Source organism: Cyprinodon tularosa, unplaced genomic scaffold (assembly GCF_016077235.1).
Source record: "Cyprinodon tularosa strain WSP-4 unplaced genomic scaffold, ASM1607723v1 ctg210, whole genome shotgun sequence".
Lineage (NCBI taxonomy): Eukaryota > Metazoa > Chordata > Actinopteri > Cyprinodontiformes > Cyprinodontidae > Cyprinodon > Cyprinodon tularosa.
The window spans coordinates 2,280,556-2,306,380 of NW_024038779.1; the positions used below are offsets into that span (position 1 = coordinate 2,280,556).

General features: G+C 37.2%; 1 protein-coding gene across 1 annotated transcript in view; it reads right to left on the reverse strand.

Annotated features, from left to right (window-relative positions):
* Positions 1 to 25,825, reverse strand: part of ptprub (protein tyrosine phosphatase receptor type Ub) — a 270,284-nt gene that overhangs the window by 25,117 nt on the left and 219,342 nt on the right. The window contains 7 exon segments of the mRNA XM_038285405.1: positions 297 to 451; positions 1,347 to 1,463; positions 4,168 to 4,265; positions 7,009 to 7,045; positions 8,650 to 8,667; positions 15,604 to 15,680; positions 15,766 to 15,838. Coding sequence (XP_038141333.1) covers positions 297 to 451; positions 1,347 to 1,463; positions 4,168 to 4,265; positions 7,009 to 7,045; positions 8,650 to 8,667; positions 15,604 to 15,680; positions 15,766 to 15,838 — 575 coding nt within the window.

Below are 25,825 nucleotides of genomic sequence, written 5' to 3' on the forward strand. Positions count from 1 at the left end.
AATAACAGTCATCTTTACTTTAATCCTTTTACAGATGCATGATGTAACTTCTAACTTGCCGCAGTAGTTGAAAAAGCCATAATTCAGATAAAATAGATAAATAAGAGTAAAAACGTCTGTGATGCATTAAAGCCTCTGCTCATTTCCAGTCTTCTGGGAACAATTTAGTGCAATATATTGTGAAGCCTCCCACCTGGACTGCGTTAGTTTCTTTCTGTCATTCTCAGGGGAATAAAATGATGAAACCTACAACAAATCTAAAATCAAACAAATCATGCTATAAAAATATATTGTACCTGCAGTGGACCACCACTGGGCCAGCATCAGGGGGCGTAGAGGCTTTTACCCTTCGTATAAAAGCCAGCAATCCAGTGGCATGATAGGGCACGCCATGTTCAGGCCAGGAGGTAAAGTGGAACTGACGGACCTCATGCTTGGTTGAGTATCCTCTCTGTCAACAGGAAGATAGTTGTGTTTAAATAGACAGGCACCCGAACATCAGAACCAATGGAAAAGCTGCTACCCCGTTTTCAAATTTTGGAGCGGAAAAAAACAAAACATGTTTCCACTCCTCTGCTTCTGCTAAAAATGTCTGATTTGTTCCTTCAATCAGAGAAATGCGAGGCAACATCCAGAGGCATGATGACAGAGCTGAAAGTCTTTTACTTGCTTTTGTCTGTCGCTGCATGTCTTCACAAGAGTTCACAAGAACAAAATGATTTACGTAGAGCCTCTCTCGTTACCTTAAGGCTGTGTGGAGGTTTCTCTGCAGCCGTCATACAGCAATTTCATCCTCTGGTCAGATATGATAAATTAAGGCAAATACAAAAAACAAATAAAAAAAATTCAAAGAGGTTTGAAAATGAACAGTTACCAGATTCCAAATTCACCCTAATTTAAATAAGCAGTCATACAGCAAATGTGACTGTGTGGTGATAATCCTGTGTTTGTGCCACTGTCACTCTAGCCTGACTCTGAGCCTTTCCAACACATGATTTCCCTCAGAGATTGACAGGATGGAGGCCATCAGGGGTGAAAACACTGTAGCAGCAATGCTAGAAACCTGTTAATTCCTCTCAGATTAAAATATAGACTTCACATTCATCAGCGCAAAGTCCTGTCAAGCATCTAATCCTTTTTATTCATGTTTTACCTTTAATTTTACTTTTCACTATGCTGGGTAACATGAGTACTTTTTATGAGGTATAGCTGCAGTAGAATTCAATAAGGGGACCAGATTTTACTATTTAGAACATGCAAACATGTAAGAAATATGTACAAAAAAAAGATTTAAGAAAGAAAGGAATATAAAACATATGGGAAGCATTAACTAAAGATAAACTTACCCTCTCCAAAGCAAAGGTGCGGACTGTGTATTCGGCCAGGGTTTCTGCCTTAAGTAGAGTGATTTTAATATCCCCATACATCTCGCTGTCATCAGGCCAGTATTTACAGCACTTGACCTTTCAAAAACAGAAACGCATCATTTTAAACTTTGGAGTGTAAAAATAAGATAAGATGAATCCTTTCCTTTAACATAATTTGAATTCCAAAACCATTTGTTCAATTATCTAGAAACATCTCTGCACATGCAGTCCATAATCACTAAAATGCACACTATTTAACTTCATTTATGTTATTTAAGGAGCTGGTTATATGCTATGGCTTAATCCTATGGTGATATTTGCTGGTAGTTTGACCAGAACACAGGCTGACAATTTGTTTCATCACAGCTGTCCTTTAAATGCTGCACCACCTGCTTCTGTACATATGTTTTATCTTGCAGGGCGAAGGGGAAAAAAGCATAATAATGACATAATGGTACGGAGCATTATGAAGAAGAGTGCATCATTTTTCTTTTATCGTCATTCAGCACAATGGAGGCAATTTATTTCTTTATATATATAATGGAGGTGTTATTTGGATTCAGCCACACAGATCGCTTCTCAGTTATTGATTGTTTCCGGAAAGGTAAGGATGGAGAACCAAAGCGCATGAGGGGCTTCTGCTAGAATGGTGTCATTTTAACCATCTGCTCTGGTAATATGATTTTTTTTTCTTTTCCTCTAACGGAAAAAGATAAGGTACTTGAAGCTAAATTCATGGTGCATGAGAAATGAAACATAATAGTTCTACATCAATATGCCCTGTATATCCAAGGACAGAAGCACTGCAGATGCTGTCACAAACATTTTGTTCTATGCTTTTTATATATATATATATATATATATATATATATATATATATATATATATATATATATATATATATATATATATATATATATATATATATATATAAAAGCTATGAATTTTCACAAACAATCAAATTGGGTCTATTTTTTTCTAATATTTGAAAATTCATGAAGGCTTTAGACCTGATATTACCTGATATATGTCTACAAGTAAAATATTTTGAAGGACAAATGCCTTTGACCGGTTCTTATCTATGTTTAGATCCAATTAACAACTTAAAAAGCCTTCTGTAGGAGGAAATGATCAAAGATGAACTTGTTTAAACCCAGAAAAAGGCTGACCCTTTTCTTAAACTTTCAAAGGCAAAACCGAGCTGACAAATTAGAAAGTTTGATCTCATAGGAATAAAATAAATATATATTTTATGTTTGTTTGCTGCACCTAGTATAATGACTCTGTTAGTTTTAGTGGTTCTTCACCGTTTTTCCCTGATAGGCATCCTTCTCTTTAGGACAAATAGGAAATGTTGTGAGCTTGATATTTCTGTGTTTTTTTTTTTTTTACTTTTGGAAAGTAATCACCAGAATTCATTTAATGAGGAAAATAAACAGAAGTTGTTCAAACTGAACAGGCAAAGTAATTTTTTTCCAACATCCTCCGAAAATTATTCACAATATGATTTAGCCTAAAAACAGGTTGGATCATTAAAGCTCAAGTATTCTATATTCTGAAAAAAAAAGGTCCACTCAGTTAATTGTTTTCTACAAATCATTTTAATCAAATCATACAGACCGACTGGTTAAATTTAATCTGTCTGATGAGCATGTGGAGAGATTAGAGATTAAATTGTGTTGCTGACTTTACGGCAACCCCTAACACCATTTCTCATAATTCAGGACTGAATAGGTGTCAGTAAAACCCCCAAAATATTGTCTCTCTTTTTGTTTTACCAGCTATATTGTAGACATAGCTATGGTTATCCAACAAGGTTGCATGGCTATGAACATAAGAAATAACAACATAGGATGTGTAACATATGTGTAGCTTTTGTCACATATGTCTAAGGTTGGACTACCCCTGTAAGCCAACTTTTTCTCATCATAATGGCTTTATCTGGCCTGCTGCTCAGTTTAGTTGTGACACCATCCAGGAGGGAGGCATCAGCTGGGCTGCTACTGTCAACAACATTCATCTTAGATAATAGACTTGGACCTGTTTTTAGATGTTTAGCCATTTTAACCGCCTAGACATGCAAAGAAAACTGAAACTGAATATGTGGGGTATATATTTCTGACCTCTGATATTTACTACCCAGAATTCTTGGATACATCCCAAAAAAGGCTTTTGTGGTAGTCTTAGGCCAGAACTCTTCTTTCTGAGGCTCTGAATATGAGCAGTTTGGACTGTACTACAGAAAAAGCAAAAGTCAGATTTTTCCTGTTCTTGTTTCTTTATCTGCGGTGTGTTATAAGACACCTTCTGAAAAGCTGTTTTTTGCTCCTTCTCACAGTCAAAAATCTCAATAAATCTGGATCGTAAATAGACATCAGCAGATGTCCACTTGGAGAATAAGTAGCTTGGACCTTAGATCGAACAATGTTTGCAACAATATCTGATGCAAAAAAAGACAATGCTGAACCATTATTCCCTCAGTATTTTGCTGCGAGGCATATATGCAATACTTTCAGACATATTTAAGCTAACTAATTAAAACCTGTGTTGAACTTTATCATATCCAGCTTTTTGGAAAATATCTTCCTTTTCAAGTGAACAGCTTGTTTGAACAATTTGATCTGCTGTTACAGAAAGCTACAGCAGACCATCATTAAATCTAACAGCTTTAAGCCTTCTGCAAGGCAGATGCCCTTCAAAGACATAAATGCTTCATTCATAGACACAAAACAGTTCCCTTTTAATGGTTTCAGTACTTCTGTGAACGCTGACAGAAGGGGGATAAGCATGAATAACATACCCTGCCAACCTCCACCAGCTTAGTGATCATGACGATGCTGAAGCAGTTTTCCTGCCACACCATCCTCCAAAAATCATACAGGGTCTCCTGCTTGGGCCCTAGTTGGAAGAAAGAAGATAAAACATAAAGAGACATGAAACTAGATCCATACAAACCTGCCTTGTGAAATTGAGAATTCTTTCCATTGTGACTGAATATAATTGTAACCCAAGTGACCTTTCTAGAATGACAGGGTGCTGACTTTTCAAAATTTTGCCAAATATATATTTGTCATGCCAATTTTAAACAGGCAGCAGGGAAGGAGGTGACAGGTGACAGAAGTAACAACAATAATGAAAGACTGGAAGACCACCAGTTACTGTCATCTGAGGAGGAGACATTTAGGAAGTAATGCTGAGCATCAAAACCGGCTAAGAAATATTAAACAAGACAAAGAAGTGCTCAAATCTTCTGTCTCTCTTGCTAGTTTTATCTGCTTCTCTGAGTCTGCGAGGAAGGGGTTGTTGGTGGAAGATAAGCAGATGAGCAGACCACTCAACTTCTGAATGGGAGCTGCATAAAACCAACAATCCCCAGGGTTCAGAAACAGTAGAGGGGAGTTTGTAAACACCCTCCCAGCACACAACTCCCATATAGGGGTAGCTACATCTGTTTAGCAAAGGGTACACTGAGGATTGGAAAAATCTTACCCCTAAATGTCAAACACAGGGCAGGGATAAATTATTCACAATTATCTAACTTTTTTCACTTTTGACAGGGTAAAAAAACAAAGGCATCTAAGGCAAACTATAGCATAATTGCAAAGTGGAAAAAATCATGAAGTGTAATGAATATTTTTTTTCTAAATAGAATCCTCAGAAGTTTGGAATGGGAATCTCTACCTATTGTCCCTATGTCCGTAACTTATACAACCTCCTTTTGGGTTCTGCAACTATGCTGCAGATCTACAGACAAAAATCGCACACATTGTACTTGCAAAAAAGCCTTAAATTCAGTGAGATTAAATTGAGGGCATCAGTAACTATAACATTTTAGGTCAGGTAATGGATTGCCATTTGGATTTAGTTGCCAGTGTCCAGCTCTGATTTTTGATTGGGTCATTCTAACACAAAAATGATTCAGTAAAAACCTTTTCTGTACATGTTTAGGTTCTGCTGGGAATTCAATCTCCAAACCAAACTTCTTCTGCTGCCTCATAACAAATGTTCTTTTTAGAGTTGTCTAGGTTTCCTGACCCTACTGGAGATAAGTTTTCCCACACCATGATGCTGCCACCACAATTTTTCATAGACAGAAAATTGTGGTCAGGGGTTGTCAATATATTATGTTATATTTTGTTTTGCAAATAGGCCAGACAGTTTGATTGTTCTTTCTGTCCATAGCATCTTTAAGATGTTTCCCCCTGAATGCTTGTAGCTGGTGAGATTTCTAAAAACTTTCATACAGCCATTAATGTTAATAATGTCCATGAAAGGACAGATTTATGTAGACGCTGATTCTGTAGCTGGCTACAGATCTGATTAATGGTCTCCTTGCCAATCAGGTCAGTTAAGGTCAATAGCCATATATGTTGCTGGATTTGCATGTTATGCCACAATGCAAACCATCTGAGACTGTTTTTCTGAACATAACAGTGAGGTAACTGTACTCCATTTCTCAATCCAGTAGAGCACTGTTCTACCAGGGACGTGGGGGAATGGAGGATTTACATCATGGATATGCTGCTGACAAACCTGCAGCGTCTATGTGATGCTATCATGGCAATATGGATCAAACTCTCTGATGAATGTGTCAAGGATCTTGTTGAATCTAGCCACATAGGATTGAGGCAGTTCTAAAAGCACAAAAATGCCCCAACATGGTACTAGTAAGGTGTACCTAATAAAGTGGCCAGGAAGCTATATTCTTGGTGGTGTTTGTTTATTTGAATATTACCTGACTATGTCCCTTTATTGTTAAACAAATCTCTAAATTATTCAAAGAGGAACTGGATTCAAAACAATATTAAAGCCCCATCTGCACAGAGATGAGCTTAGATTTAAACCTAAAATGTGTTTTGTTGTTTAAGCCATAGATCCAAAGGGAGGTGCATACTTTGGAAGAAAATAAAAGATAATTTTAGAATTCAGATAAATTCAAAAAATGTAATGACGCCCGTTTCCTGCTTCAGTGTGTACACACAAGCAGCATGTTGATGTAGCTCTCTAGCTCTGTAATTCATATGCACCTCTTTATTACTTTGTGTTACCATATGTACTACAGAGCCTTCATTGGTGCTATGCACACTTGTGTGGAAGCTTTCTTCTGAGCGTTCATAAAGTGTTTGTTTAGGTTTATTTATTTTTTATTTATTTCTTGTAAGTCTTTAATTATCAAAATAATATGAAAACCAAAGGTGATTAATTGTGCTGTATTGTATTTAGGGGTATTAAAGAAAAGGGGGTGGTTATAAATCAACAGGTCTTTATATTTTTATTTGCTGAAGGATAATGTTTCCACAATTTTACAATTAACTGGTGACTAGATTTAATGTAGCCTCCAACCTACACACATTTGATAGTACTGTAACAAAATGTAAAAAAACTTAAATGGGTATCAACATGTTTTTGCAAAATGCTATAGCTCTAAACTGAAGCTAAAAGCCAAGAATTCTACATTATATTTAGTCAAATGATATATTTTTCCTTCACTGCTTTTAGATACGTTGCCACCCCTGTTGTCACAACGAAAACAATTCTTTAGGAGAGCATCTTTAAACTATTAAAAAAACTATTTTCTATTTTCTAATCCACACACATTCACCCATAGAAACATCTACTCTAGCCTTGTGGGAATACTCACCCTGAGTGGCGATGAAGTGGTTGGATCGATGGTAGCCCTGAAAAAGAGAAGAGGGATGACATGCTGAGTAAGCCATCTGAGCCTCAGGCACAGCTTTAACAGAGGATGTCCCTGACCGTCTACCGCCTTTTTTTCTCCTCTTCTGCCCCTTACTCCCCTCCACTGAAAATTTCACCCTTCTTCAAAATGTTCATGTTTTAATTTTCTACTATTTCTGCTGAGGAAACCATATCTTTTGCATTCAGTATGAAATGTTTTTGAAGGATAAGCATCTTTAAACAAAAGGAGTCCTGGGAAATATTTGAATAGAGAAATAACTAAAAAAAAAAAAAACACAACTGAATCACTGTAGCTATTCAAGGAATATATAAAAACCAAGAGCTTAAGCATTTGAGTTTTAGATGCCCAATTTACAAAAGAATGTCCCTTATAACCGAATCATTAAAGAAAAAAAGAAAAAAAATCAATTTACAACGTCCGAGGTCGAAGAGGTGGACGGGGAGTAGAGAAAGAAGAGATACAGGCTAGTTAATAAAAGAATCTTTGTAGGTACAGACATTTTTCAGTGAATGTTCACTGTGTGCTTTATCCAAGCTGATTAGTTAACCAAGAACAAGAAAATTCAAACTGTATATAAACAAAATTCCTCAAATATTGTAATAGAACAAAACCCACTTCAAACCAAAATTAATAATGAGCAGCAAAACAGTCTAAAAAGCTGTATATGAGAAAAGCATCATTTGATTTAGATGAAAGATGTTTTCACACAGTGTACATGGAGTGGATATGAATGAACAATGAATTGTCACCTCTACAGCGTGGAGGTGAACAAATGTGAATTATAAACACTTTCAGGGAGAGAAAACTGTTCAAAGAAACTCCCAATTTTAAAAAAAAAAGAAAAGGACAGGTGAGGTTACCTCTGCGATTCTTCAAAAAAGGTCACCTAGAAAACCACTCTGATGCTGTGGTTCACTGTTGATTAAAAGGAGTAGCTGGAAGGATAATTGATGCTGCAATTACACAATATCACGATTCTGCAGTGTGAAGAAGGCAGGTCTAAAATAATCGACATGAACTCCAGCTCGAGCCCACCGGCTCTCATCAAATCAGTCCCATGCAGCCATCCATGCAGATACCGGCTTATATCTTTTTTTGCAGAGGGCATCCTCGTTAAATGTCGAATCCATCTATGTTGCTGATGAATTGTAGCTTGGAATCGCATCTGGCCAGATAAAGGGGAAGGGGGGGGAGGGACATGTTTAAAATGGAGATGGATGTCCGTCGCTGCAAGGCCGCTATCCACAATTCCTCAGGCCCTGGCCAAACTTGATGATCGGGAATACAACCACTCCTCTTCTTCAGACAGTTGCCATAGCAACTAAACTTCCTGATTCTTGGCCACTTTAAAAAAAAGCCACTAACAAAGACAGCAGGGTCCTCTATCCAGAGAGGACACATCTCCTTGTGTTCATTTTAAATCCTTCACTAAAAAAGGGGTTTTCTGTTTTTGATCGAATGTGCACCTGAAACGCTCTGACCTTTGAGCACTTGTGGATAGAGGACAGCTGAAAGCGAGCGGAGAGGGGACAGCAGAAATAAAGCAATGGGAGGCAGAAGGATGAGCAGTGAAGTACTTACTTCCCTGTTAATCCGAATCTACAGGGTCCGAGGTCGAGGAGGTGGGATGGGGAGTAGAAAAAGAAGACACACAGGCTAGTTAATGAAAGAAGCTTAGAAGTTACAGAGAAGTGGGAGGTCTGTGAGTATGCAGAGATGTTTGTGCAAGGGCTAAAAGTTATGTTAGTGCAAATAAAATATTAGTTTATGTAAAGTTATATATTATTTATGAATTTTTGTTGTTGTGAAATAAGCATTGTGAATCCTTTCTTTGTTGTTATACTCAAATACCATATGCTGCTAAATACAACACACACACATATGTATATATTCATAAATGTGTGTGTGTGTGTGTGTGTGTGTGTGTGTGTGTGTTCATCAGCCAAACGGTAACTTTCATTGTCTTGACTTAAATATCAGATATATCATAGAGAGAACACAGTGAGCTGTATATATATATTTTTTTATTTTTTATTTTTTGCTTTTTCATATAAATAAAAGCACGAAAGAAAGCATGTAGTTATTTCAAAAATGAAAAAAGTTGTTTGCAGCGGTACAATGCCTGGAGTGTAATAACATGGGGAAATCATGTCCAAAAACTGCCAGACTTTGTTATTATACTGTAGGTGAGGGAGAATTCCTGTTGTGAAATCTTTCGGGAACTGAGCTGTTACAGGAGAGTTGTTTTAAAAGTAAACATGACAGAGAGCAGAGCGACTCCTAGCAGACTGGAGTGAAGGTTTAAAGGTTTTATAGATAGATAGGTAAACTTTTTCACTTTTTCAAAACTTTGGCAAGGAAGCAATACAACTTCCTGACTGCCTTGAGGGGACATTGAGATATTGAAGCTGTAACTTGTGATAGAATAGATGAATGCTTTGTTGACATAATTTTTTGTCTATATCTTAATCAATGTCATTACCTGGAAATTACACCGGTATTAAATATTGATTATTAAAGAACTATTTGAAGAAAATCATTAACCATTTACAATGATCAATATTGGAGATGTTATTCTCTTCATTTAGTCTCTGCATGTAGAATAGGTCATGTGTGTGCACCAATTAGTATCTATTGCATACTTGCCAGTTTGGCAGGATTCTGAGTTCATAAGAAGTCTTCCTAAAATGAAGAATATTATAGACAACCTATAGATTACCCTCTTCAAATAACTGTTAACAACAACAGAGTGTCTTCAGTCTAAGGTTTTTCCAGATCTGATGCTAGACAGACTGCTAGATGCTATCTTTCCCATCCTTTCTTAAAGCCAGAGTATCAACATCTACTATAACTCATTTAGAAAAAAATCATTTAAATTACTATAATATTGAATTTCCCTTAGGGATCATTAAAGTATATTTGCATTGAGTTGCAATGAATGTTCTCAGCCTGTTTGTTACTGGTGCATTTTCATGCAGTCTGACTGTGAATAAGTTGGACTGCAAATATCTTTGAATTTATAAATAATTTAACATCGAATAAAAGTTAAAATAGTAACACCGTTGAAAAATGTCAGCACTTAATGTTTAAAACAGCTCTTTTTATTTAGGAGTTACTGCTATAGGACAGCAGGAAACAGGACTAGCACCGCTCAACCTTGTGCTATATCATATCAATTTTACCATATTAATGTTGCCATTTAATAAAACTGGAAAATGGAAATGCACTTATTTTAACAAAGTAAACCTCAAAAGACAGAGATAATGAGTTTATAATTAGGCATTATCCTTATGCTCAGATCTCAGAGGTATGGGCACCAGGCTTTCTCTTCAGGTTCTGAAATTTGTGGCCCCAGATTCATTCTATTTTTACATTTAAATGTTTCAAATGAACCTGGCCCTATGTAGGTATTTTACTTCACTGTGGATCAATTTACTCTTCTCTTCAATGCAGACTCAGATGGTATTGTGCATTGACTGTTTGTGTCCTAAAACACCCTCTTCATCATACTTAAGTGTGAACCTTTACTAGGCTACTGAACTAATGGATGGAAATCCCCTACATGAGCAAAATTTAAGGTTCCATTAGTTAGAGCAAGATGTCCATGTTTTGTGGCCCACATAGCTGTGTTCCCGAGGTGCCTACCATGAAATCAACCCCTGGAGGAGACTAGAATTAGGGATCTCAAGCTAAAAAAGTCCTACCAAGTCTTATTGGATTGTGGGGCCCCTGAGGCATAATTGGTACTGTAAGGCATCAATTATGTTACCAAGGTGGAGATGTTCAGAGAGACCATGGAGAAAGACTATAGATGAAGATTAAAGGCATTCTGGTAAACTATCCTGCTCCTCCAGAAAGGGAAGCACTGGTTGGCTAACATTTTAGTCAAAGTTGGAAGCTGCTGACCTTGACAGAGGACATTGTTGGAAGACTTCACACCTTCCCTGGTGGAAGCAAAAACTGGACGCTCGAAGTTGAACTTTTTCATCCAGGCCCAAGTCACCAGGGTGGTCAAAAAACTCAGGTCCCTGTATAATGTTCAGCTGTCGTGGTTGAAACAAAGTTTCAACATTATATTCCAGTTTAGGAAATAGCTTCCAGACTGGGGTGGTAGTTCTCCTTCATAAGAAGGGGGGCATGAGGGTGTGTTCCTACTAAAGGGAAATCACGCTTCTCAGCCTCCCTAGAAAGGTCTTTGCCAGGGTGCTGGAGATGAGAAGTCTACTGTTTGTAGAAGGTCGGTTTCTTGAAACGTGGGGTTTTCCCTACTAGTCCACGTGTGCTTTTTGGTCCTGGCAAAGTCATATGACCACATCCCTTTCGATGCCCTTTGGGGGGACACTTATGGAGTGCAGAGTCCTTGGTCCTTTACCAGTGGACATCCTGTTTCCTTATAAGCAAAGCAGAAGTCTGGCCCATGTTACCACCTGGTAGACCCATTTCTGGTGCATATCAGACTACGGCAGGGCTGCCCCCTGTGACCTGTCCAGTTCATAATTGTTGGTTAATAGGAACTGGCTTGGTCATCACAGCAATTAGTAATAGTCTTGTGATTACATGCTTTTCTGATATACCAAAGAAGCCTACAGTCTTCAATGGCTTTAGAACTGTTTCCCTGACATTCCACATCGTGATGGTCCTATGGACACTGGTTTATCCACCTCCGCAAGCAACAAGCAGCTATCAGCACAACCTGCCGTTTTCCTATTACCGTAGAATTGAACTTGAAGATGTCATCAATCACCTGCTTCAATTAGACAAGGCAGTCTGCATAGTGAGGTTCTTTGATTTCTCCAGTGCATTTAACACAATTCAGCCGGACTTATTTCATGGAAAACTCCAGAAAACTAAGGTGGAGGCATCAACAAATGCCTCGATTAAAGACTACCTGACAAATGGATGGTTAGTGAGAATGAGGGATCAGGTCTACCCAGGTAGTCGGTGGCACAGGAGCACCAAAAGGGACACTCTCACCATTCCTTTTTACTCTGACTACCAGTACCAGACTGTCATCTCCAGGAGTACAAGAAGCTGAGTACAGAGAACTAGCAGACTGCTTTGTGGCATGGTGTGAAAGCAATAATCTGAAATTAATGTGAAGGAGATGATTGTAGATTTAAAAGAAACAGGTTGAATCCTGTTAACATCATGAAAAAAAAGTGGAGTTGGTGGAGTATAACGACCTCGGACAACAAACCTGACTGGAGACAAAACTGTGGAGTTATCTACTAAAAGAGGGCAGGCAGACTGTAATTATTATGGCAGCTTAGGTCTTTCTGTTGTGGAGAGTCACTTCCTCTATCCCCTGCTGGGGTAACAGCATCAGAGCAAATGACTTAAAAAGCTCAACAAGCTAATAAGGAAAAACGGCTCTGTTCCAAGACCTCCTCTAGAACATCTAGATATTATTTCACAAAATACTATTCTTCATAAAATGTGTAAGATTGTGGACAACAGTGTGGATCCATGTTTAGAAGATTGTTAAACAACCAAAGACTGTCTTCAGTTAAAGGCTGCTCCATCTGGTTCAGGGAGACCGATAAAGAAGATCCAACTTTAAACCCAGGAAAGGTTTTCATATAAATTTCAAGTACTTAGCTTTCCTCATTCAGTCGCATCATTACAGAAAAAACAAACGAGTTGTATGTGAAACCATTGAGCAGTTATCCAAAGTTATTGTTTGTTTTAAATAACTCAAAGAAAACCTTTAACACCTAAATAAGTTTTAAACATGTACTATAGCTGGATGCATCCCAACAACAGTCCACACATCTGTCATATTATGACAACAAAAATCTGTTGACAATCCAAGAGCTTAATGGTTTATTTTTATTTGTACTTTGGGAATATAAAGTCAGACAAATTTTCCAAATAAGCACGACTCGTTTTAACAAAGATCTGAAAAGCTTCGGCACCAGGGTTTAAGGTGGGCATGAGCTGGGTACCTGCTTCATAGGATAACTTCAAAACTACTACATCACGTTTTACAGTTTGACATCATGCTGTGATGTCAAACTGTAAAACTTATTTTTTTTTTATAAATAAAATCTAATCAGAAAGAGTGCAACAGAAGAACACAAGCACCACTAGAGAAAGAGTGTTGTCCGCAGTGCAGGATGTGTTTTCAAACAGTGACAGCCAGTGGAGATGATGCATAGATCTACAGTATAGGTGCATCACTCATCACTATTTGCTAAGCAAATGAACAAGCTACCTTTGCCATCAGGCATTAGTGAAACAAATGCTAACAACTTTTTACTGAGACAGCTTTGTGATTATGTGGGTCACAACTTGTCTCTCAGAGTGTTCAAGTTTTTGGAGTGTATATTTGATTAGTTTTAAGAGAAAGTATCAAATTACTTGGTAGCAATGTATTCTGTGTGTACTTCTTGATCATTTTAATTTCTATTGCTTCTTAGTGCATGTATCATAAATAGATATACATATAATTATTTGTATATAATTTTTTTCTAAGTTGAACACAACTGCGGAATCTACAACACAATTAAAAGTTCCAACATGAAATGTCATTCAATAAAGAAGATGTCTGTTGTTGTGCAGTATACCCTGATTTATTTCATCTATTTAAGAAATGAAAAGCAATCATCCTATCACATATAAACTTTTTTTATCAGTAGTGCTCACTTGTGTTAGGTGCCAGAAGTCATAAGTGAGAACCTGCAGGAAAGTGAGATTTTAGCAGACACGTGTGATCTAAAAACAGATCCCACCAAATATTAAAGTTGACTCTGACTATAGAAGTTCTTTTACAAGGTTAATTGTAAATGTAGGTCAAATTCAAATTTCTGTCTTAATTTTCTTTTAGATCAGCGACAGATCTGGCAACAACAGGCCACCCATATCAAAAGCTGAAAACCAGCTCACAGCTCAGCAAGCAGTTCATTTTCTTCCCCTTTCTTTTTTAATGAAGATATGTCAACATTATAAGCACTGTAATAATAATGTTGGGAAGCCTTGATATTTTTTCTTAAATTTATCATATTGTCCTTTTTTTTTTTTTTTTTTACCGAGCCATACCTAATTAAGGGTAATGATGCAGTGGAATAAGAGTGGGCGAACACTGATCATTGGAAGCTACCATGGTTCCTGTAAAATGTTGCTGCAGTTGAAACTTGCCTAAAGAAAACATTGCAAACTTAAAAGTAAGGAAACAAAGAGCTTTTACTTTCCTCACACTGTTCAAAGCACAAATGTGTTTCAAAGGAAAGAAAAACTTTCCAATTTGACCTCTGCTAAAATAATAACAAGGTATCTAAAGTATGTTCCTCTGTGGCTGAGGAGATACAATTCAGTGAGCAGGGGTCAGGGCAACCGGAGAGTAACATCTCTGACACTGAGACTGTAAAGGCTGCAGAGTGGTGTTTTTCCACTAATGCCTGCACTTCTGCACCCTAGACACTAATGGAGACCCTTACAATAGCTACAGCCCGAAAGCAGCCAGGTTTTTAGCACCCTCTCATTGTGACAGCCGCTCTAAAAGCACGTCACCGCTGACCTTTCTCCACAATGAAATAAAAGAGAGGAAATACTCTTTAACTCCAGTGTCAAGCAGTCTGATGATAAAACTTGGTCAAAAAAAGGAGGATTCCAAAAATGAAGCCATCCAATACCAAGATGCAGCTGGACATTTTACCTTTAATTAAAGGTAAAGGAGTGGTAGGTATTTTTTTTTTTTTTATATATCAAGTACAACTATTGTTTACAGAGCTGGTGTCCTCTAGCCCCTTATCATCTGCACACAGAAGTGGGAATGCAACAGTCTCAAGATCTCTCCGAGTGTCATATTTACTTTGCAGAATTCCCCAAGAGACGCGTGCAAAATAATCTTGGGAGATAGAGAAATCAAATCAGATTTCTGGGCTTCCCTCGACACAACTCAAATAAATGGCAACAACTGTGGACTATAATAGATATTTCACTCTGGGAAGCAAACCGCAGGTTTCTCTTTGCAGCAGAATATATATATTTTCTGCCTCCCTGATGAACCGTTCCACAGATGACCAAAGAGCACTTTAAGATGCACCTTGGGCTTTTATGAACAAAAACACAAATGAATGAAACACATCAACAACACATGTATTTGTTTTTACACCATGAGCAGTTAGTATATTACTGCAGTGCTGCATGTACGACAGTTAAACGGATCATCTCCAACTGCCTCATACAGAGATTGAATAACGTCAGTGGCGTCTATTTAATTTGGGGGGATTTAAACTGTGGGGTCTTACAGAGAGGCTCATCTCCTCTACAGGAATTAAATGCATTTTTTTCCACTCTGTATTAATAAAAACGATAGCAGAGTTGGCCGGGGTCAGGGATCTGCAGCAGCACCTGACAATGATGGCATCTGGCTCAACCCTGCGGGGGCCGGTGTTTGATTGGATGGATGCTCTAAGGTGGAAGCCGAGCAGCAGTATGGTGAGCTTATGAGAGAGAGATGGGCCATGGTTTTGCAGTATGTGGAAAAGAGCTTGAGATTGGGGAGTTTTAAATTTTGAAAGGGAACAGACTTACGTCAATGTAGTTAGCGTTGATATAGTCTGAGTTTAGATCTCCCAGCAGAGGGTGGAGCTTTACTCGGTGACGATCATCTGGGATGAAAAAGCAGAGAGAAAACATTTAAAAACAAGGTGTCACAGAACTTGTTTTACCAATTAAATGCTTTCAATGACATACATCCCAGCAAGGTGTCGTGCCTCCCTTTAGTTTTGTCCTTCTTTTTAGTGCAGTCCCAGCCATCGAAAAAGCTCTGTAAATATGAAAATGAAATAGATTTAGCATACAGAAAAATATTTTCATAATAGAGGAGAATAAATTCCACATGGAAAAGGATTCAAACACCTTGATATCCTCTAGATCAGGCATGCCCAAAGTCGCTCCTCGAGGGCCACTGTCCTGCAGGTTTTAGCGGTTTCCCTCTCCACCACAACTGTTTTTCATTGATAGCTGATTAACAGGCTTTTTCTAAACTGCATTCATCACAAAAGGCTGTTGCACTACAATTAGTTTGCCAATCGCCATAAAATACCACAACAAGAAGAAGAATGAGGTGTGCTAAGACAGGGAAACCTGCAGGACAGGGAACTCGAGGAGTGACTTCGGGCATTTGCTCTAGATTGTGTACAATTTGAATATCAAAATTGAAGGTTTTTTGATTGGTGTATTTTCATCCCTGACCACACAAGGTAGAACACATTGTGCAGCAGAACAAAAATGATAGATTGTTTGCAAAATGATTTAGAAAACAAAAAAAGTTTCATGAATTAGCACTGAGGATCTACTAAAGTCAATCGGAATCACTTGCCCTCAGAATATACCAACTTACCTACAAACAAATATACAGCTACTCCAAGTGGTTGAATGTCATACTAACACAGGTTACCATTGTGTTTGGTCTACTTTGATGTTGGCTCGCACCTGGTTTCAATAAGTCAATTAAACAATTAGAATAATGTCTATCTTTATCCTATTTGAAGAGTAAATCTGCATCAGCTATAGTTGGCCTTTCGAAAACATCATGACAGGACATGTGACAACAGAAAAAAAATAGGAATAAATAAATTACTAAAATACAAATTAGACAAGTCAAAAAATATCATTATCAAATATCAAAATAAATATAAATGTGCAAACTTATCTCAGAATCAGTCCCTATTTGAAAATAGTTTTTTCTTTGGACAGTGGAATTTATTTGAAATATGAAAATATTAGGATATCAAATAACGGTAAATAAAAAATAAACACCATGGCAGATGATCTGTAATTCAGGGTCAGATTCTAACAGAGAAAAAAAAAACATCCAGCAAAACCTTTTTGACCTTTTAGCTAACCTACTGTAAGCTACATTTTTAGCACTAACCCTTTGATAATCCCCTTGGTGTTGGTTAATAGCAATTTTTTAAAAGTTCATCCACAGGGTGGGGGCAGTTCTGTTTTTTCATGGTTTCAGTGATAATATTTGGGGTTTTTTGTGTTTTAGTAGATGCTGCTGTTTCACAAATTCTAAAAGCATGGTAATCTTTTTGCAGTGAATTTATTCAAACCATTCTCTTTGCTTCTCAATCGATTCATGATAAAGATTATGCTAAATAGAGCATAATAGTTTTCCTGTTAGGTTTCAGTTCTTGGGCCACAAAAACAACAGATGCAAAATCACCAAGGAGAATAAGAAAAAAAGCATTTCTTTTTTCCATTCTTCATTTAAATAATAGTACTGTACTTGAACAACAGCTAAGCTCAGCTAAGTTGTGCAATAAAGATGTATCATAATCATGCAACTTAAGTTAAAAAGAAAACCACATCACTCATTAGATATATGTTGTTTTCTTTTTTTTTCTTAATACAGCTGCACAGCGGGTAATTCATTTTTCCTTTTCTTCTGCAAAACAACATATCACCAGCCCTATTCATACTAAATTTAGCACAATCGTTTTAACAGCAAAAGGGAACAGCATTAGGGACATGCCAGGTAATTTACTCTGGCTATAAACATGCATATCTAAATACATAAAGAAAGGCTATCTTGCATTCAAGGTGCTTAGTTTGAAGGGATGCTCCCACAGTTGGCACCAGTAGAAACCTTAATGAATGCGTTGTTAGGGCAACAGATCTGTTTCAAACTGAGATTTTAGGTATTTTGTGTCAAGCAACAAACAAATTCATCCCTGGATTTTCTGACAATGGTTATAAGAAATGTACTCAAAACTACCCAAAAAGAAACAGTCAATGTTTCAGGAAATAAACCTGAGACATACAAAAAGAAAAAATATGATATAAGTAGGCTTTAAAATTATGAAACAAAATCTGACTTGTGAGACCTATATGAAGGAATGAAGACTTCCACATATTATTATGTATCTATAAGAGACTACTCCCAATAGTTTCTGCAACTATGGAGAAATTTGGTACAAATTCTGCACAAGTCTGAATGGGTAGCAGGGGATTACAACACATTTCTCCTCACAGAAAGCCAAGAAGCATCTAAATCCTGCCTGGGATTACATCCTCCCCCTCACTTTTTCCCTCCTCTTTCATGCGCTGCCTCTATAGATGTTACTTTCTGAATCTCAGAAATTTTGTTCCCTCCCTTTTACTTCTTGGCTTCCTTCCATGTCCACCTCTTCCTTCTTGGCATGCTTTTACTTTTGACAGAACATCTCTAAGCCCTGTTTTTGTCTCTTCCCACCTCACTGACACTAAGTTCCCAAGCGAGATGACAGAGATTATTGGGGACTGCAGGGAAATGACAGTTCTTTGAAAGAAAGCAAACGAGAAGCAGAGAAGAGCTGATTGCATTAATTCACTGCATACATCTTAGAGGTGAAACGGTTGCAATCACCCAAAAATCGAATTACATAACTTTGTAGAGCATAATGATATATTTTAGTTTAAACATTTTTGTTGCGTCTTTCATTTATTGTTTCACCCCAAAATGTCACATATTCAAGTTAAAGTAGGAACAAAAACATATCACCAGCTGTTCTTTTTTATAACAAATCAGCAGAGTTCCCAGCAGTTACTGATATAACTGCTCTGTGGGTTAGTTTTAAATGACTCTATCAGTTCTCCAAGCCAAAAGTGTTATATTGGGACATGTGAGTTCTACTCAGCTGTTGTTTGGTTGAGGCTCCGAAGGGAATATGAAAGCAGTTGTCACACAAGCAATCCCATTTACTAGCAGACAGTAAAATCTTGATCAGAGTTTTTACAGAAAGCAGGTATTCCCCAGGGAAATAAAAACCTATGCCTGCAGTGTGAGTCTAATATAATAGTCCTCATGATTTTCCTTCATAATATCGAGACACAATCCATCAAAACACACACTCTTAGCGCAGAGAGGGTAAAAAATACAAAAGAGGTGTGTATTGATTTTTAGAGTGGAGTGTGTTTTGGCCGTGAGGGACCATTTAATGAGTCTACAAGCAGAGTTCCAGAGGGGGACACCATGTATTGGAGACAAAAGGTGTTTTCTGGTGCCTATGAATGCCACAGGCTGTGGGTGACAGAGATGGACTCCTCCCCAGGGAGCTAGCTAAACTCTCAGCCACAAATAGCTTCAAGGATCTGGGTCCTTCATTGTGTTGGCTGAATAATAAGGCTTGATGCTATGGCTGCAGCGTTGGGGCTGAAAAAGCTTTGTTCAATGAACTTTTCTGTGCTGATGGGTCGATGAAGGATAAAACACCCATGACGCACAGGGTCCAAAAAGCCTTCCAAGAAATCTTAAAGTTTTTATACAAACAAACTTAGTGAAACAGCCAGAGGGTATACAGTGCTGTAGGTTTTGAATTGGGATGATCCAGCAAATTTTCAAAGGTACTAAAAAAGTTGTTTGTAACTGGCAAGTATTATCGTTCATTAAAAAAACAAATACAAGAAGTTAAATTAACCTCAGAACAGTAGACCTAAGCAGACCCCGAATCGCCTGCATATAAAATAGCATGCATCCCTTTTTGCTCTAGAGGTGGGATGTGTCTGGGATGATTGTAGATTATCCATTATCCTCACAACGGCACTTTCAAAAATAAGATGAGAAAAGCACTGATTAATTAGCCGACAGAAAATAAGCAGGTGAGTGAAATAATCAATGCCCCATTTGAAATGGAGTGTTCTGAAAAAGAAGTGCCTCACAACTTTCACCTAAAGCAGAGGTTTAGTGTGTAGTTCTTTGTGTACATGCAGCTGGTGTGTAACAGGTCTTGAAGTTATACAAACTATGGTTGTCACGATACTAAACTTTTCAACTCGATACCGATACTAAGGAAAATATTCGATACTCGATACCATTTTCGTTACCACAAGAATAAAAACTCAAAATTTCAACAGAAATATTTTGATAAATAATAAATACAATAAAAATAAGAACAATATTTTGAGGTTGTATGCTGTGCACAGTATTAAGCAAGCTTGATAAAAAACTTACAAAATTAAAATTAAGTTTTCCTTCCTTTGCTATGCTTTGCACACATAGCAATGACATTAGCCAAACCGGTTAAGAAACAAAAATAATTCTCAGCAGCTGCACCTGTCACAAAAAAAAAGTCTGAAACTGAAAAGTGCACAGAATTATTCAATCACACAGTGTTCAGAAAGTGCATTTTCCTCTATTCTGCACTTTAGATGAATGACTGTTTAGGTGCCACTGGGAGTAGCACTGTATCGATACTTTAGAAAATGAGTATTGTATCCGGATACAACGGTTCAGTATCGATACTTTTTTGAGTATCAATACTTTTGACAACCGTAATACAAACTCCCAATTTGCAACAATATTACTTCCTCTTAAAAGAAAATGCTGTCTATCATTGGAAAGATTAGTTTCTCTAGTTTCATACGGTGCTGGATATGATGGGTTTGACTAAGAAGATGGGTGTCTTCTGTACTTTTTTTTTCACCGAGTCAGCCATGTCTAAAGGACCTGTACTGTAAGTGTGCTTGCTTATGTTTAGATTGCTCTGAAGCCACAACCATTGGCAACTTGTTTAGAGGCATTAATGCCCTCTAATGGGCGTAGATTAAGGGTAAATACATGTGAGCATATTTGACCTATTTTAGGGATGGCTGGGTAGAAAAAAAAAACATTTTTTTTAATCATTTAATTTTTTTCAATCTTTTCTTATGCCCTGTATTTATTGACTGCCCCTGAAAAAAAAGGCAATAAGAAATTTTCTGGACTAAAAGCATGCTGCCATGGCGACACTAACAGGGTGTGATCACATGTTCTTCTGTTTGTCCTCTCACCCTGTCAAGATGTTTATTGCCCCCCACAAATGTTCTCTAACCCTGGGTTAGAAAAGCTCACTTCGAGCGGTAATGATTAACAAATGATTAGTTAGAGTTTAATTTTACAAGCTACTTAATAATGCAAACTTGCAATGAAACTATGCTGCTCTCAGCACTTCATGCTGCTGTTTAATGGATAGCAATGCTGATGATCAAACACACTATAATCAACAGACCTCAAACTCTATTCTGTGTTGCCTTCACTTGCATTGGCTCATTTAGTATGATGTTTTCTCATTAAACAGCTAGTTTACATACCATATGTTTAACACACATTTGACTTAAAACAGGTGCTTGGGAGGCTGGCATTCCTTCCCTCCTCCAGCTTTCCTGGGCAATATGTCAGCCTTGTTTTTGGGGGCCCTGGAAATCAATTCTAAATATTTTCATACATCATTGTTTTCTTTTGTAAATAAACCAAAATTACTGTGAAAAACTCCCAAGTCGTAGGTAAATATGAAATGCACTAGGACTAGTACTGCTTTTATTTACAGTACATGAGGGTATGTTGGTCAGGACAGAATCACTGATTTACAGACAGCATGGTTTGCTGACATGAATTCCAATCCTATTGTCAAATCTCACCCGAGGGAGGATGCTGTATTGATTTCAAGGACAAACAGTCATATTCAGGAAATCGCATCAAACGTGAAGAATTTTGATTTGGCTGAAAGTAAATACTTTTTGCAGAAATTCGAAGACATCAAGGTTTTGAAATTCCGTAATGTAGTTTTCTTTTAATCACAAGGTCAGAAAAAAAAGAGTTTACACTAATTCCTATTAATTTGTCATCCCTTTTCCATACACACTTTCATCTGATCAGGGATGGGACGTTTGTGAACAGGTTTATGATAGAATGGGAAATCAGATTAGTTTTAAGTGAAACTAGTTTCATGTCGTGCAACTCATTAAGAAAACTACAGAACTTAGACGACACTACTCATAAATGCCAAGATGTTTTAGTTATCATATAGAAAACACTATCAGGCATAAAATCTGGGACTTGGACATGGCCCATCAGAGATACATAAAGACAGTTACAAAGTCTGTCTGGCTTCACCTAATGAACTTTAAATGACTAATTCTTTAATTAATCTTTAATTTGTATTAACTAAACAATTTTTGAAATTATTAATAAAACAATATTCACAGGTCTGCCTGAAAAAGTTGATCAGACAGCTAGAGTTGAGGTAGAATGTTGCTGCCCAGGTCCTCACTAAAACTAGGAAAGCAGATCAGTTGATTAAACTTTAGAGGACTTCTGTTAATTTATAAATCACCAAAATACAAAAAAGATCTGACGTTGTATCAACCTTCCACAAACCCTCTCTACTTCCCGTTCAATTTTCCACATAACCTCGAATCACAGCAAAACATGGAGAAGCAGCACTCTGTTATAGTGCTCTAATAAACTCCCAGAAAACAAAAAGAATGGTAAAACACATTTTTTTAATTAAGGACAAAAACACATTTGTTCAAGCTGTTTTTGAATGTTTTTTTTTTTTTTTTATTACCAGAAATATTTTTTAAATTTTTCTCCTGCCAATCGTTTATTATTCTGCTTTATTAAACTACTCTGTTCTTGAGCCAAATACTGGCTGTCGCAGGTTTGAGTCCCGGTCCTGCTGACCTTTGCCGAATGACTGTCCCCTCTCTTCTAACCCACTTTCCTGTCTTGAAAAATAATGAAAATAAAGGCCACTAGAGTCTAAAAAAAAAAAAAAAAAAAAATTGCTCATATATTTTCATCATGTATGCACTTTGAATTGTCTTGTTGCCTAAATATGCTTATACCGTACACTTGTCATGCCTTGTTTCATCTTTACCACCGCAGTTTGTTTTAACATTAAATATCTTGTGGTTACAAAGAGCTTAAAGAAATGTCAGTAGGTCCCAACTACTGACCTCCAAATGTCAATCCAATAGAATACACCTTCTGTATTGTTATCATCCAAAAGATCAAATGGGCACATATGAGATATGCTTGGTAACAACAGTGAGACTAATGTTATGTGTATTCCTACTGGGAAAAAAACCTGTAATGACCCTATTGCACTTTTATTGCACCACATTTCACAAAGGGTGGTAAATACCAACATAGCTGCTGGGGAGGAAGACAATTCTTACCGGATTAAAGGTAAAAGGATCCAAGAGGGGCTTTTTTGTTGGGCTTTTTTTCAGTTTTCATCATTCTGCACTTTTCCAGACTGTCCCTTCTCTTCTTTACAGCAATCTGTCTGCAGCCGACAGAGACTCAGTAGGAGGAGGAAGGGACGTTTAACCTCATCAACCCTCCCATCACAATAGAGGTCTTCTTTTGGTCTAAATGAGGAAGATCTATTCATCTGAACAGCAGTGGTGTCCTTCAGATGCCTTTTTGGCTTTGGTGATTAATTTCAGTAGCTTCAGTTAATGCTCCTTCTTCAGAATGTAAACCCTATAAAAATTTCACTAAAATAATTTTATTTTTGAAGTTTTGCGTAACTAGGCCTGATGAACGGTTCCCCGTGAAATATTCTTGGAAGTGGCTTTAACCTCTAAATGGAGTACCTGTGTTTAACAGACTAATACAACCTTCTGAGTTAGTCCTTGCTACGAACAACCTAACTAATCAAGGTCAAGCATGTCTCCTAGAAAGGTTTTTTGGGACAGAACTGGGACAATTCCAAAAGGTAATAACGTCTCTGATCTAAAATATTTTCAAAAACTGCTTCGGGCCAAAATTGAGTACTGTAGCCATGTTGTCATTTTCGATGGCCATGTACCTTACAGTCTTTATTTTTATCAGTTGCATACAGCACAAGCAGCATAACTGTAAAAAAAGATATTTAAATATCAACTGTTGTTTCTTTACAATCTAAAACTGCAGTAATTATTTTACTTTATTGATGTTTTGTTGCCATAGAAATAATATTTCACATCTTGAACAAGTCGATCTTAACACTAGCCTCACACCAAACCTTTGGACTTGAACAAATTAAACAGAATATCTAATGTCTTCTACGTTGCTTCATTAACGCAGAGCTCTCCCTCATAGATGTGATGGAGTGTGAGAGTTCTCTGACTGTTTTTAGCATGCACAAATCTGTAATGGTGAGGTTCTGATTGTTCCTAATCATTTTTATGGTAGCAGAACTTCTGGGTCCTGGTCGGACTATGGAGGATCCTGTTACCAGCACTGTTTTTTTACCGATGAGTGGATCCTAAGACCTGCGTGGGCTGGCTTGATGCTAACATAATCTTGTTGGCAGAGCTCAGAGTGTTCTGATTTGTTTACAACTCTTTGCACTATGGCTGCTTTATGCATGAGGTCCTGCAGTTCCTCTGACTCCAACAAAAAGGATACCAAAAAGCAGCTGAAGAAAAAATTAAAAACATTGTTCTTTAATCATCTGATAGTTTGCCAACACTACTTGCATACCAGTTTCAACTGCCCTCAGTTTCAAATACATCACATAGTTTTTGAGCGATCATTGAACATTACATTTGACACAGTATGAAATGTTATTGCACCTTCAGCTGCATTTACATCATCCTCTGTTTTCCCAGATACAAAGTACTCAGTCAACTTTGCAGAAAAACTCTAACCTTGCACAGCTTTGTTTACGTTTTTTATGTGTCCATGTGAGCTTTAAGATATCCAGCAACTTTATTAGACACTGAAACATATCTGCCAGCTTTGCACACTTTGCACAAAGCCTCCCACTTGCTGCAACAGGGACGGCACATGTAAAATTTTTTATACAGTTTCGTTTCGGGATGACTGATTAAAAAATTACTGATATAATGTATGTATGTATATATATATATATATATATATATATATATATATATATATATATATATATATATATATATATTATTATTTTTTGGCACAATAAAGCTAAAATTAATGCTGGAGGTTCAGAAATATCAGAAAATCCAAAGATGCTTGAGAGCTTGTGGCAGTCATGGAAACTATAAAAGTCTTAATCTGCTGTAAAGGGGTTTTAGACGAACACAATGATTTGAGTGTAGCAAATCCCGGGTGTCTCATAACAGCAATCACTTAGTGTTGATGTAACAATTTGCTATCTCAGTCATGAACAGCAAATCTAAAAAGTGGATGTAAGATCCAAAGAATAGCAAGATGTCAGATTTAAAGCCTTAAGAAGAGGTGAAAAATCTATTTCACAATGAGTTTGAACATTTATGTTCAACATGTTATTAATGAGCTTATACATTGTAATATACATGTAACATTGTATGAGGAAAAATTATGATTGAAACATTATTAGAATTTGTTTCGGACTCCTATCTATCAAGGAGGAAGCGGTTAATAATGACTGGATGAAAAGAATATCTATTTGTATATCTGTACTGCCTGTGGAAAGAAAAATAGTTATTCATATTTGTCCTGAGTAACTTGAAGGCAAAAAATATTATACCAGTGATTTTAAATACAGACGCTGATGCTGCTTTTTTGAGTCAAAGTGTGACATCATGAAAACCAAACCTGAAAAAAGTAACAATAAGGGCAAAAGTAGCAAATAATCTTTTTTTTTTTTTTTTTTTTTTTAAGCCCACCAGAGAGGACATCTAACTGCCTCCTGTCTAGTTAAACTTGCAGTGCAACGGGAGACTTCCAAAGCAAAATCATCGCTCTTCATATTCTCCTAATGTTGGATCGGTTTCTATCGTTCATATTTCTTTAGCGGTTCCTTTGTGCCTAATTTGATTTCTTCATATCATTTATTCCTTTAGTTTGGTTATCTAGATGCTTCCATGTATGTTTTCCTTCCTCTATTTATTTTCCTTGGTCCTTATCTTTATGTTCTGCCCTGCGATGGATGGATGGATGGATGGATGGATGGATGGATGGATGGATGGATGGATGGATGGATGGATGGATGGAAGGAAGGAAGGAAGGAAGGAAGGAAGGAAGGAAGGAAGGAAGGAAGGAAGGAAGGAAGGA